At 45.0% G+C, this 13,817-nt stretch overlaps 1 protein-coding gene across 1 annotated transcript in view; it reads right to left on the bottom strand.

Annotated features, from left to right (window-relative positions):
- The window catches only part of kat6a (lysine acetyltransferase 6A), a 29,289-nt gene extending 20,549 nt beyond the window's left edge, over positions 1-8,740 (bottom strand). The window contains exons 1-2 of the mRNA XM_022752377.1: positions 8,620-8,740; positions 5,682-7,170 (exon numbers count right to left, since the gene is read on the bottom strand). Coding sequence (XP_022608098.1) covers positions 5,682-6,377 — 696 coding nt within the window. The 5' untranslated portion in view covers positions 6,378-7,170; positions 8,620-8,740. The remainder of the gene's footprint in view (positions 1-5,681; positions 7,171-8,619) is intronic.
- Between the last annotated feature and the right edge of the window lie 5,077 nt (positions 8,741-13,817).

Below are 13,817 nucleotides of genomic sequence, written 5' to 3'. Positions count from 1 at the left end.
GGCATGAGCTCCTCTTTTTTTTTTTTTTTATACAACATAAGGAGGATTCAGGAACAAAATGCGTTTCCGAGCCACAGAGACACACCGCGTGAGAACTGGATGCGTTAACTGGTTGGACTTGGCGTGCCACCTGAAGCCGATTAAAACATGTCTTACAAGTTACAGGCTCCTTTATGAATACACGCCTACACACAATTGGACAGGTGAGGGTACTCTTGTATGACCTAGCTGACACACCCACGCTTTATGGATCACTTAAACACAACATTGTCACACATGTCCTGTAGCCTTGTTTGCCCAGTTCTTCATTTTGTTTTAAAAGAGTTGAAATTAATACTCGAGGCAACATGTAGCTTTGTCTCAGACCTCGTACAGCAAGATAATAGGTTATAGAAAACAACTAATGGTAGCCTGGTTTCCCCTTTACATACTGACTTCTGTTATCCAAAGACAGAAGACAGGAGAGTGAGACAGGAAGGAGAGAACAAAGGAGGAAGGACAAAAGGAGAAGCAGAAATGGAGGAGGAGGAGGGGAGAAAGGATAAAAGGCAATGGGAGAAAAGAGAAAGAGGGAAAAGCGTTACTGTTGTCCTTGTCTTGTCTCAAGTCAAGGATCTCATTAACATGGGAGCCCGATCTCAGCACCCCCCCACCGCACTTCCCTTATGGCCACCCCCACCTCGAACACAAACTCATTGATCACTGTTACAGGACACGCCGTGCAAGCAGAGACAACACGCAAACACACACGCACTCGTTCCAAAAGTCATTACACGCACTAAGAGCTAGCAGTCACGAGTCCCACCTTGACACACCATTGTTCCACTTTCATGGAAGAGAACACAAACATTCATGCGTGGACATTCAATCGACAACAGTTAACAGACAGATGAGTATATGTGACACTGAAATAAACTTATCTAAATTTTCATGTGATATCTACAGAGCTGAGGAGGACCCTGTCTTGTGCCAGCATGTCCTCCCTTCAGCCAAGCATCACCCTCCATTAAAATCGAGGTTAGCCAGGGAGCACAAAGCTAAATCACTGCATCAAACGGAGCAGGGCTGGCCGGGCTCCAGCCGTCACTTCCACAGCTGCTCAACACATTGGCTCTATTTGTGGGGTGGTGAGGTTAGCCATACGCAAGGCCTCACACCGCTACGCTTCCCGTGCCAAATGCCATTCACATCACAGTCACTGGTGAGCTCGAGGTAACTGCTCCCCCTGGGCGCTGACGCCACTGCTAATGCTGTTTCTATAGACTCGTGGGCAGCTCGGCCTGTTCCTGGTTGTTCTTGTGCTCCTGATAGGTCAAAGTCACTGATGGACACATGAGGACCAATGCTAAGGCTTCACACTGGTAGTTTATAAAACACTATCCAATATGTGTTTAACATCTAACAAGACAGACACATGCATTACTGCAGACAGTTTCGTTGACACTGACATTTTTTTATACAAAAGAAGTAGTCTAAATCAAATGTTGACAGTGAGGTCTGTGGATTATCTTGAGTAACTGGGACACTTTCTGGAAAAACACTTTGCCATTTTTTTATTCTGATCCATTCGTTTGAGTGGCAGCAGAAATATTAGAAGCAATAACACAAAGCATTGGCACATTAAACAAATGTATCTGCATGGAAAGAACGGCGAGTGAGAAACTGTTTTGTTAAGAGTTGAACTACTGACTATTTTCAAATAATCTGCAGATTAATTGATAAGTGATTGATTATCAAAATAGATAATTTTCAGTCCATCAACTAACTGTTGCAGGTCTATTATGATTGGTTTGAATTTACCCTTTAAATAAATAATTGTTCATCAGTTTTTCCATTTCTCCGCTGGTGTGTACTGCTAAATGTCAAATAAGAACCGAGTCTGTGGTAGCAGCACAGCTTGAGGTTAAAGCTGGTGTCAGAGAGTGGAGCCAGCCTTTTTTAACTTTAGGCACTAATAATGGGTCAACTGAGGCCAGGGCTCTGGCAAAATGCAAACAATAGACGCCTGTCACAGAAATGGCTGGCAGAAATTAACGATTTCTACAAGTTTCAACTCCTCGTTGAAAAATAGATCAGTCCGAAAACTGAAATTCAAGAAAAGTTGACAATACGAGTCAAGGGAGACCATTTCATGGCACCCAACTCGGTCATTTTCCCAGCATTCCTGTGGTGTAGCGCTATAACCCTGGCAATATTTCCATCCATCTAGCAAAGACACAAAATCCTCTCCTGTGGCTACATAACATGATGTAGGAGCAACGGGGGATGGGGGAGAAGAGGGAGAGGTGGATAGAAAAACAGATGAAGAGGCAGGTTGCACCCAAGGCATATAATCGATGTCTGGGGGCATTTTGTATTCACGGTCCTCTGAGTGACGATACATGATGTCTTCACCTTGAGAAAACACAAGCAGACACGTAATGTGTGTGATGTTGGAGAGACAGGTGGGGGTCGATGGAATACGAGCAAGGATGAATGAATTACACTGGATAAATTTCTCCATTATGGTTCATAATAAGCGATGCCTAATGTAGCGGCTCTACAACCACTACCAGCAAAGGAACCATTAGGTGCAGGATGCTAACATTAGCCAAACCTGTTAAGGGGTCAGTGGGACATTTTGGAGGGAAATCACAACAGCACAGTGTATGTGAGAGTGGGAATGAGGCTGTGTGTGTGTGTGTATTTTGACCACGAGTCACTTTTCACACGTCCTCGCCATGACACTGCACGTCGACATCGGGAACTCTGGTTCACCCCGCTCCAGCTGTTGAGGAGAGGGCAACCGCGGGGCAGGGAGATTGCTCTTGCCTATTATGACAGGATGATCATCACACACACACACACACACACACACACACAAAAACACACACACACACACAACTATACACCGAGACGGATATACACACAAAGGCTCAGCGTCAAGCCCATCCCACCTAATGGCTGTAGCCTCATACTGCTAACGGGTGCTCAGGGAGGCAATGAGGTTTGCCATCTATATCCATGACCCCTGGTTGACTTCGCCCCCCCATTCACCTCCCCCTTCATGACCTGGCAATGGCACCCTATTAGGGTGAGAGGGGGGACACAGAGACAGAAATAGGGTCTGGGATCTTGTTTGAATGGAGTGCCCTGACACAAACATCAGCGTGTTGAGTACACAAATCTCCCTGCAAATGGGGTCAAAGCCAGTGCTTATCCGTTTGTTTTGATTTTCCTCCCCCGTCAGCCTTCACTCATACACCTCCCCCTTTCCTTGGGAAATTGAAACCGTTAGCAATCAAGCAGAGCAATATGGCAATGATGCACCAGTGGAAGAGTCGTGGAGAGTGATCATGCAACACTTGTCTCACACAGTTTCTCTCGACACGTGCCACTTGCACAAACTAATAAATACATCAAGAACACACCAAGAGTCAAACGTGGAACACATGACTGAGCAGCAATAAGGCCAATTCCTCTGGAGAGATATATCAAGGCAACAACGGGCTTGTGTGAATGCCAGATACAAATGTCAACTTTTCATTGCTGCAGCAGAGTCTTCATGACCTAACTAGCCCGAAGAGGAGCCACACAAACAAACAACAAAACTCCCCTCTTCATGTCCAAACATTTCATACATGATCTCAGACTGATGAGAGATTTCACTGATCCAACAGGGAGGCATTTACAGGAGAAACGCTGGTGCTAAAATTCACTTCCACCAATAATTACTTTGAATGTACAGATGTGATAAGAGCTCCCTGGTGTGTTATAAAATAATATAACACAGTAATTGACCCAAGTAGAAGCAACGCTTTCACACTGAGGTATGCATTATTTCTCAGTATTTTTTTATGTGGTTCAGTTGGAGAAGCAAGCTGATCAGTAGCTGAGTCACAGAGGAGGAAGTGGTTGATCTCTGTTTGTCTTAAGAGGTGGACCATCTGCAGCCAAGCAGGTCACTGTGCTAGGCAGACCCCATGTGACTAGAGCCTGCTCTCTAGGCTAATCCTACTGTGTGTGGATGTGTGTGTGTGTGTGTGTGTGTGTGTGTGTGTGTGTGTGTGTGTGTGTGTGTGTGTACGTGTATGGTCATCCTTACCAGAGGCTTCTGTGGCTGCACAGACACTTACACACCCACACGGGGGCCAGTCAAAACAGTGTTTAGGAGCAGTGTAGCGTCCGACTGGCTGTGTGATAACGTGGCTGACACATGACCGGATGATGGGCCACAACATGGCAGATAGTTGTGCGTAGTTGTTACAGGTTTATTTACATGATGGTTGTTAAAATGCATGTTTACATGCCTGAAGGAATATGAAGACATGACATGTGAACCATTGTGTTTGCGATCGAGTCAGAATGCATTGAGTTTGTGTTTATGTCTGTCTTTCTTTGTATGCAGTAGTAGAGTGTGTGTGTGTGTGTGTGTGTGTGTGTGTGTGTGTGTACATGTCCCTGGCCCTTACAAGCAGAGGTTAGCAGGCGGCTGCTCTCTCTGATCAGGTTACAAAAGTGGGTGTGTTCCCGCTCTCCTCTGTCGCCTGCATGTCTGCCTCTCCCTCTCTCTCTCTCTAACTCTTTCTGTCTCGCTCACTCTCTTCTCCCTCTATGTTTCTGCCTCTCTCAGTCTTTCTGGTTACAGAGGCCTGAGGCTTGCGTCATCCAGGCCTCTTCCTCTGGCAGCACTACAGACCACCTCTCCCTCGCCTGTCTGTGCTCCTCCCCTTCCCTCTCTTTCTTCCTTTCTTTCTTTCTTCCTCCCATCTCCTGACAGCTCCTGACAGGGAGCAGCCCTGCAGCTGGTCCACACTCCCTGCAGGAGGCTGGGAGCCATGTGACTCTCTCCCTTGACCTCCTACTCCTCCTCCGCTGCTGAAAACTGGCCCACCAGCCGCCCACCCAGCATCACTCTGGTATTGCTAGCCTGGACCACAGCAGACACAAACACACACCTGGGATTCTGTCACTCACAGGGCACCCACTGAAGCAATGTAATGCTGACCGGCTGGGTTCAGTGATGTCTGTCTAACATGTATTCTGACCTGATAACCCTCATCTTGCAAACACACATTGACAACATTTCAAACACAAAGATACAAACTCCAGTTTGTGGAAAGATGCTCACACTGGTATGTGCCTGATCTAACAACTGTTGCCAAGTCCTTCTGAGCCACCTCAAAATAACTGTAAATTGCTACACCATATGGTGGATGAAAACTTACAACTGACAGTCATACATTCAAAGACCTTACTGTACTATAGGAAATGACAATTCTTGATGTGCAGCAACTATTGTGTCAGTAGAAGAGTTTTCTATTTTTCACAAATCACACTCACGTTCTCTCTGTTATGCCAGAATGTTTTAACTTGAGAGCACCTCAGATTTGTTGTCACAATTACAACTCAACCACAGCTGTTATTTCAACAGGATATCCGTGATCTTATCAGACACATCTGATGCCAAAAGACCAAAGTACGTTACATCCCTTTTGTCTTTTTACATGTGTACTGCTTTTATACTAAAGTTTTTCCATCAACAGTGATCAGCAACATCCAAATGGCAAGTATCACATCCATGTGAAACACCAATAATGCCCATAATAAATGTGATCAGATGTTTACAATTCAACATATCATATCAGGTGTATGCACATAATTTCACATTTGTGTTTGGTGCACGTATGCAGAGACATTACCTTGTCCTTCTCATGGGGCAGCAACCGAACAGGTGGCAGCGACTCCAGAGACACCGTCCCGGTCCCATCATCCTGGGAGCTGCTGCGGCTGATCAGCTGGAACAGTGGACCCTGCTTAACCACACGTCCATGGGCGACTGCCCTCTTTAGGGCCACCCTCAGCTGCTGGTGGAAGAGGCCAGGCCCCATGGAGCCGCTGCCCGACAAGTAGGCCGCCACATCAGCCTGGCACTTGAGAAAGCGCTCAATGTTCTTTAAGCTGGAGCCGCCAGGCTCATGGAGCCCCTCCAGTGCCCGCTTGATCAGCTTGTTCCAGTCAAGTCCCGGTTTCTTCCCCGAATGGGAGTGAGAGCTACCGCCACCACTGCTACTGCTGCCTCCACCACCACCTCCTCCTCCTCCTCCTCCTCCCCCGCCTCCTCCAGAGCTGCCACCACCTTTGGGTTTGGGCAGAGCCAAGCGCCCAGGGTTATCAGGGTCCTTGTAGGAGTTTAGACCTTTGTTGGTGACCTTAAGGATTGTACCATCCTTGACACTGAGTTCTAACTGCTCCAGAACCGTTTTGCGGTCCAGACCATGAGACATGGAAACTGCATTGCAAATGCGCTCCTCTGATGGTCGCTGCTTCTGCTTCTTCACCTTCTTGATGGCCTCTAGGATCCATTGGGTGTACATTGGGTTCGCCAGTTTCACCATGGCTGCGGTCTGGGTGGGTGCGGGGGCCCTGAGGCCTTACCGCAATGACCGCACACAAAAAATAGGGACTGTAAGCCAAGGAAATACCTGGCCTGCGCCGTAGCGCCGCCTCCTCCTCCACTTCCTCTTTGCCCTCTGCCTGCCGACTATCCCTTATCCTGGGGTCGCACAGAGAGTCCCTCAGAAGCTGAGTATGAGCAGCACGGAAGGTAGCAGCTAACCATAGCACAAACCCCTTGAGCCAAACCTCCACCCAGTAAAATCAGGTCCACCCACCCACCACCCACTCCCAGCCAGGTGACGGTCCCTGGCAAGAAGCAGGGGGAGTGGAGGAAGTAACAAGTCTACTAGCTACTTAAACTCCCACAGCACACAAGGTAGGGCAGAGTAGATCTTGAAGAGGGGCTTTCAGAAATATAAAGTGTTTTCCACCTTGCCTATCACAAAGTACCAATACATGGATAAGACAGCCTGTTCAGTCAGTTTCCTGTTGCTGGCAAACTAGCCAGTTCTCAATGCGAGTTGTGAAAGATGATCATGGTCTTCAACACATGAAATTGGTGTTTCAATCATAAAGGTGAGGGCAATACAGTAAATATGTTTTATGTGGATAATGACATTCCACAAGATGAGGATTTTCTCTGCATCCACGCTCCCTTGTCTTCACTTGTTCTCTCAGTCTGGGATTCTCAGCTCGGGATTCTCAGCTCTGGGACGGAACAGATATCTCACCCCAGGGAGCAGCTAGGGCTGATCACCTTCATGCCTACTGCACTTCAGTAGCTGACAAACCCTGCAGAGAAAAAGAAAACAAAACACAGAGAAAGAGGTTAGCAAAACCCTGCAGAAAAAAAGTGAATCACTTTTTTTTGAATGAATAGGAAAAATGACAGCAACAAAGTTAAGTCTTTAAAGGATGTTGAGTTACAGTGAGATTCAGAAATCCTTAAAGAGAGTACAGACTTTTAAACAACACAGTTACAGTGCCCTCACATAGATACATAAATAAAGCCATGCTTGCTTTCAGAAAGCACCATGTGGTTTAGCCACACACTAACAAAATTAGACATTATGAGCAAACACTCTACCAGTACATTTTACCTCTTAACAGCTTGCTCATCAGTTTTGTATAAAACCATGCGTTTCTCTTATTACATCCATATCACTGCCTAACCACAGCCAGTATCACACAAATACTGTCAACAAACAAGCATGACTACAACCGTTGCTAACTACTAGAAAACGCACAGATATAACATTGAATGATATCAATGATGATGTGTAAGAGGGGGTAAACAACACAATCCTAAAAAACTGCACTAGGAAGTTAACTATTGGGCTAGTTTGGTTGCTAACGTAAACATGATGCAGTCAAAACACAGACTGTTAGCAAACATTAGCCGAGACGCTAGCTAAAAATCAAAGCCAAGTTAATTGCCGCATTGACAAACTGGTTCCTGCGATGCTGTTTACCCTCAATGATATGATATGAAGCAGCTAAGTGTCTGACAACAAGCCTTCCCGCTAACTGCTGTTGTTTAGCAAGCTAACGTTAGAAGCTAGCCAACGCGCTAACGTTACGATTATGTTACTAACGTTACTCGCTAACCCGAAACGTAAACAGCATGAAACGAGTGGTTAGCCAGCGCTCCTGCACAAATAGACAACATTTTCCCCTTAGCCCAATATTTCAGACAATACAACCCACCACACCGCAGCAAACACAGCGAATAATATCAATCTGAATGACATTCAGATATTAACGTGAGATCGCGGCCTTGCAAAAGGCACAATGCAACTTGCAGACGGCCATCTCGGCTAGCGGGCAAGTGCAAAAATGAAGATATGATAGCCGCAGATTCCGCAGTATTACATGTTCTGCGGCGTCCCTCTCAGGCTTTGGTATGGGTGAGGAGTCTCTGTCCGCTCAGAGGCGCCTCTACCAGCGGTCCCCACCTCGCTGACTTCCTCCCTCGACCAACCGCCCTCCCACGTAACGCTACAGCCTGCGGTACGGGGAAGACAAGGCCGCTAGAGCGGAGTAGCTAGGCCTCGGCTCCCCCCTCCGTGCCCCCCACCCACCTCCGCGATCATCATCCCTCCGTACCCCTCTCTTCCTCTACCTCTCGCGGTTCCCCAGAAAGCCCGAGCTGGTCCGGTTCTGGTTTCCGAGGGAAGCTCGAGTAAAGCGGACCGTGTAAAAAATCTCATATCCCCCCATCCGGCTTCCGCTGCTACTCACCGGAATTTCGTGTCGAGCCACCGAGGAGAAGGTGCCAAAACCGTGCGAAACGGAGACAACAACAAGCCTAAAAATGCAGCCAGAGACCAGGGGCTCTAGAGCCGACGCCATCTTTGAGTGAAACAGGAGCACGGCTGGTGGGGGAGGGGGGAACACTGAACCGTCAGGCAGGGCCAAGGGACCGTCTGCATGGTGCGAGGCGAAGATCCAGGGGAAGAAAAATTCACTGCAAGGCGCGGGGGGCGGCGGTGGCGTGCTGTTGCTATGAGAGGGGTGTGGATATTGCTTGAGGACATGAAATGGAAGAAAGGGACAGATGGTGGTGGTGTTGGAGGAAAAAAAATAAAAAGGGAGGATATGTGCTCTCGCATTCTCTGCTGCACTACAGCTAAATAGAGGGAGATTCAAGGGAGCGTCTGCATTTTGCCCAACAGTTGTAAAAAAAAAAAAAAAAGAAAAAAAAAATCAAAGCCAATGAGCATGCCTTAACGTTAGAGGGTATTTAAAGATCAAAGTGAGACACCCCTCCACACTGCAGTCTATTGTAGCAGCTGTGTGTTTTTTTAAGCTGAAGATGGGAAGCAAGCCACACAGATCCAGTCCCCAGAGATGATCAGATGTTGCAGTGTGTAGCTATCCGGAGTATTACAGTACATGATAAAGCATGTTATTATCTGTCTATGCAGAGTAGTCCACTGATGCTCTGCTCGTCCAACTGTGAAACAGAGTATTATCTTTCCACCATAGAAAATGATTATGTAAACTATCTGCAGCAGACCCACTTTGTTACATTTCATTAAATGACAGCGGAGTCTAACACCTTTTCCTTATAATTTATGTTTGTAGGAAGGAGGGGTTTTTACAGCTCTTGGAGCATCATAAATTACAACATCTGGTGACAGATGGAAGCAACATAATGTAAAGGTGTCACTCTCAGTGCATTTTAAACTGCAGTGTTCTCAATTTAAAAATAATTTGCACTGAATATACGCAAGTAATGGATACTTTAAGTCCCAATGTATTATAGATTAAAAACTACAACATTAAAAGTGAGAGACTATTAATCATGGCTCAAAAAACACAGACTTCTGTACAGGGATTAAGTATCACATATTTATGAATCTGCCTTTGGGAAGTTTGAACAAGTTAAATACAGTCTTTTTATTATTCATAAGACAAACAATCAATATAGGAAAACTGATTCTGTTGCTACAATTTCATGATCATAGTGATACAGAGGCGCTTGTGTTGGAAATCTGGCAGCAATCTTCCTTTTCTATTACAGGCTAATGCTGAAAGCTCCCTGGGTGGAAATTAAATTATCTGCAGCTTTGTGTAAAATGACGTGAACAGCAGTCCTCAGAGACAGATTATAGAGTGTCTTATAGGGAGCAATTAGACCTGAGGTTTTCCCATGTTAGAGGTGTCTTATGAGATGTTGAACTGCACAGTGGTGATCAAATAAAACTGGTAAGGTCACACTTTACTTGCTGTTTATCTTGCACTTCTTCAGGGACAGATAAATCACATCCCAACGACAAGGCACTAATTTTAATTAATGGTAGTGTTATTACACAGATAAATAGTGTGAAGCGTTAACACATGAACGGCTATTAGTACGCCTCCTGAGGACTCACATATTACATTAGTGAGTACAGTAGGCCAGCTAACAGATGGACAATACTCAGGAGAAGCTTGCACCACATCTATCCTTCCCGGCCATGAATAAATAATGTCGTGTGCTATGATCCACAGCAGAGTCCGTGTTCACCAATACACAACAACAGAAACAAACTAATCGAGGTGGGGCGTGTGGGTGGAGCCTTGGGGAGTCGTTCTGCTGTAATTTTGATAAGATCATATTGATTTTCAGTCAGATAAATGGAGGAAGAGGGTCAATTTGAAGAGTTTTACTTATTCCAAATGAGTGCTTTCAACTTCTACAGTAATCTATAGTAACTGGAGGAATGAGGACATAAAATTCACCTAATTTAATTTACATAAATCTTTAGTGGAGTTAACTCCACTTTAAAAAGTAACAAATGATTATGGGCTAACAAGCACACTCAGTTGTGCGCAATATAAAAGTAATTTACTCTGTCTAAAAGTATATCAAATAAGAAAAACTTACTCGAGCAGTGATTAACTGATAAATTGATCAATAGAAATGGGAAACCATTATCCAAATACCCTTATTTTCTATACAAAAGGAAATTACATGTTTATTAGTCAGCTTTAGAGGTGCCAGTAGACTTTGTTAAATTCAAACAGAGCCAATAAGCTATTTCCCCCTTTTCCAGTCTTTATGCAGCTGCTGGCTCCAGCTCAATAATAAATGGATAGATATGTGAGTGGTATCAATCTTCTTATCTAACTCTTGGCAAGAAAGTGAATAAGCATATTTCCCAAAATGTCAACTTTATAAGAAAATTTATTAAGCGAAAAATGTTAACACTTCTCTGGGTGCAGCTTTTCAAATGTGACAATTTCTTGCTTTTCTCTTTTGAAATTAAATGTCTTTAAACTCTTGCTCAGATAAGCAAGCAATTTTGAAGAAGTCACCTTTGACCCCAAAAAATAGTGATTTTTCACTATTTATTGACATACAAAACAATTGATTGACTCATCTAAGAAATAAATGATAGATTAATTGATAATGACAATTGTAGGTATTTGCATCTATAAAACATGCATTTATGTTTAAAATCCAACCTTTTTGGTTTGTGGACCTTTTCAATTCCCACTGCCACACTCCACAAAGAAAACATATCAACTCCTATTTTAAAACATAGTTTCTCTAGTTTCTGATCCTCAGGATGAGTGAAAAAGTGAACAATTAGCATCATGTAATAAATTACCCCTAACCCACACATGGATGTTTTGGTATGAGACCCCTTGGCTTGTATTCTATCTTGAATGGAGAAAAGGAGACAAGTAATCCTTAGCTTCCTTTCATCCCCTTAATCCCTCTTTTCTAATTTCTGTTCTCTGTGCATCCACCTGCTAGGGGCCCTGAGCCCCCAACAAGCTGCACCAGTGTCCACCTGCCCCCTGCTACCCTCCCCTCCCTGACACACAGACATAAATACACACATCCCGTCCACCTGATGCGCAGCAGCTCCTCCTGCTCTCCAGGCCTGCTGTCGGGCCTGCTGGCTCTTGCTCTGCTCCACTTTTTCCTGCCTCCGGTTTATAAGCTGGACCGATGCCAAGCCAAATAAACTTACTGCATCCCTCTCAGTCTAGAAAAACTTTTCATGCTACAATTACCATGCTTTCTTTTGTTGTTGTTGCTTTTTGTTACCAGATTTTTAATTGTGAGTTGGCTGGTTTCCACACATCCTTTAAAAGGGTTTTGCTGTTGTTTTTATTCAAAATCCTTCTGTGGTTACATGTCAGATCCCCTATTGTGAAATGTGCTTAAAATAGGATCTGATTGATTGCCTGTTTAGGTTCAGTAAGTGAGGATGTTTACATATTGAGTCCAGCAAAGGCGATGTTTCCAAGTAAACATGAGCACTTGACTCATGACTAATTTGATATAAACTCATATTGAAACCGTGGTAGCTTTGACTACTTCTGTATAGAGGAGAAGTCAGGTGTACTTAGGGTGAATTGAGGAGACCTGAAGAATCAGACATGATCAGAAGGAAGTCTGGAAGTGACTCAGCTGAAAAGAAAAATGCATCCTCTCTAGCTGGTGCCTTTTACTTTGTCAACATAAAATAAATAGATATGAATATTGAGTGCAGCTGTGAGTGTGCTGCAGTCAATCTGTGCCACCACCCGTGCAGACCACATTTCTGAGTTCCTGTTTTTCCGGGTGATAACTGGAGTGCTGCGCTCAGATAGCCAGGCACTGTCCAAGGCTGCTTTTTTTGTCCGTGTGAAACTAGCAAGCTTCCTGCTGTGGCTGGCTTGTTGCCAAGTCCCCAAACCCCAACCCAACCACCGCCCCCCCAACCAAAACTCAAACTCCAAACCCCTCCCATCCTGAAAAAAGCTGAAACATACAACGGAAATTTCCAGGGCCTGTCCACCCAAGAGCGTGCCCCCACCCGTCCAATAACCCTCACCACCACCACCACCACCACCCAAACCCCTCCTCCCACCCTCCTCCCACCCTCCCTCCCCGTGGCCCCTGCTCCCTCCCCTGCCTTGAATCCAAAGGGACAGAGAGCAGCTGGAAGGTGAAGTGCAGCTTGTGGGCGCTGAGCTGAAAGTCAAGCCAGACACCTCTCGTGCTCCCTCCAACTCCTGCCGTCTGGAATCTCCCTGAAAACACCATCTCCTTCACTTGAACCCAGAAGTGCTTAAGAGGGCCGCAGAGTACACTTGTATGCCAGATATAAGCGGTGGAGAGACAGGGAGGGAAAAGTGAAGAACTACTCTGTTTGACAAATCAATTGTCCTGTTGTGGTTAACATTCGTTGCAAGTGTACGTACATTTCAAGCAGGGCCCTCTGACAAAGCCATTAACATGCACAAATAGCTCTGACTTTAACAGCATTAAGCACAGCAGAGGAGGGAAAGTCACTGTAATAGATAGTGCTGAAGCAGGAAAACCCCCCTGACACATCTATTTCCTAATTTACTTACTTTAGAGGCAGGAGTCATATGGTTACTATTTAATCAGGTGGTTTCACTGATATCAAGATTTAAGAGACCTGAAAACAAGAAATACTCATAGTCAGTGAGGGATGCAAGAACACATCAACAAGAATCAAGCAACAAAATGCAATATATCAAAATTATGACAGGAGTAATGAAAAACATCAAATAGTAGATTTTTGTACCTTTGGACAGAGCCAGACCAGCTGTTTCCAGTCTTTATGCTAAACTAAGCTAACTGCTGTTTCCAGCTTCATATTTACTGTACAGATATGAGAGTGGTGTCTATCTTGTGTATGTAACTCTTAGCAGGAGAGCATTTAAACGTATTTCCAAAAATGTTGAACTATTCCTCTAACAGAAAGCACTTTTGATTTTAAGTTTTGCTTCAAATGTTGAAGAGGAAGTTGAATGACTTTCTGCTGTCCAGCCAAATCCCCATGTGTTTGACTGGCTCGGCAAAAGTGGGAAGGTCACCATTAAAAGCTGTAATGGCAGAATAGTGAGAGACACAGGTGGATGTGGAGGTGTCACTAAAACAAGTCTGATAGTCAGTTAGAGATAACAGCATCAAGACAGACTGAGGA

This window comes from Seriola dumerili, unplaced genomic scaffold, assembly GCF_002260705.1.
Source record: "Seriola dumerili isolate Sdu_G_001 unplaced genomic scaffold, Sdu_1.0 BDQW01000017.1, whole genome shotgun sequence".
NCBI classification, from domain to species: Eukaryota; Metazoa; Chordata; class Actinopteri; order Carangiformes; family Carangidae; genus Seriola; species Seriola dumerili.
Note: the sequence above shows the minus strand (reverse complement) of the source record. Positions and strands in the feature narration are given on the sequence as shown.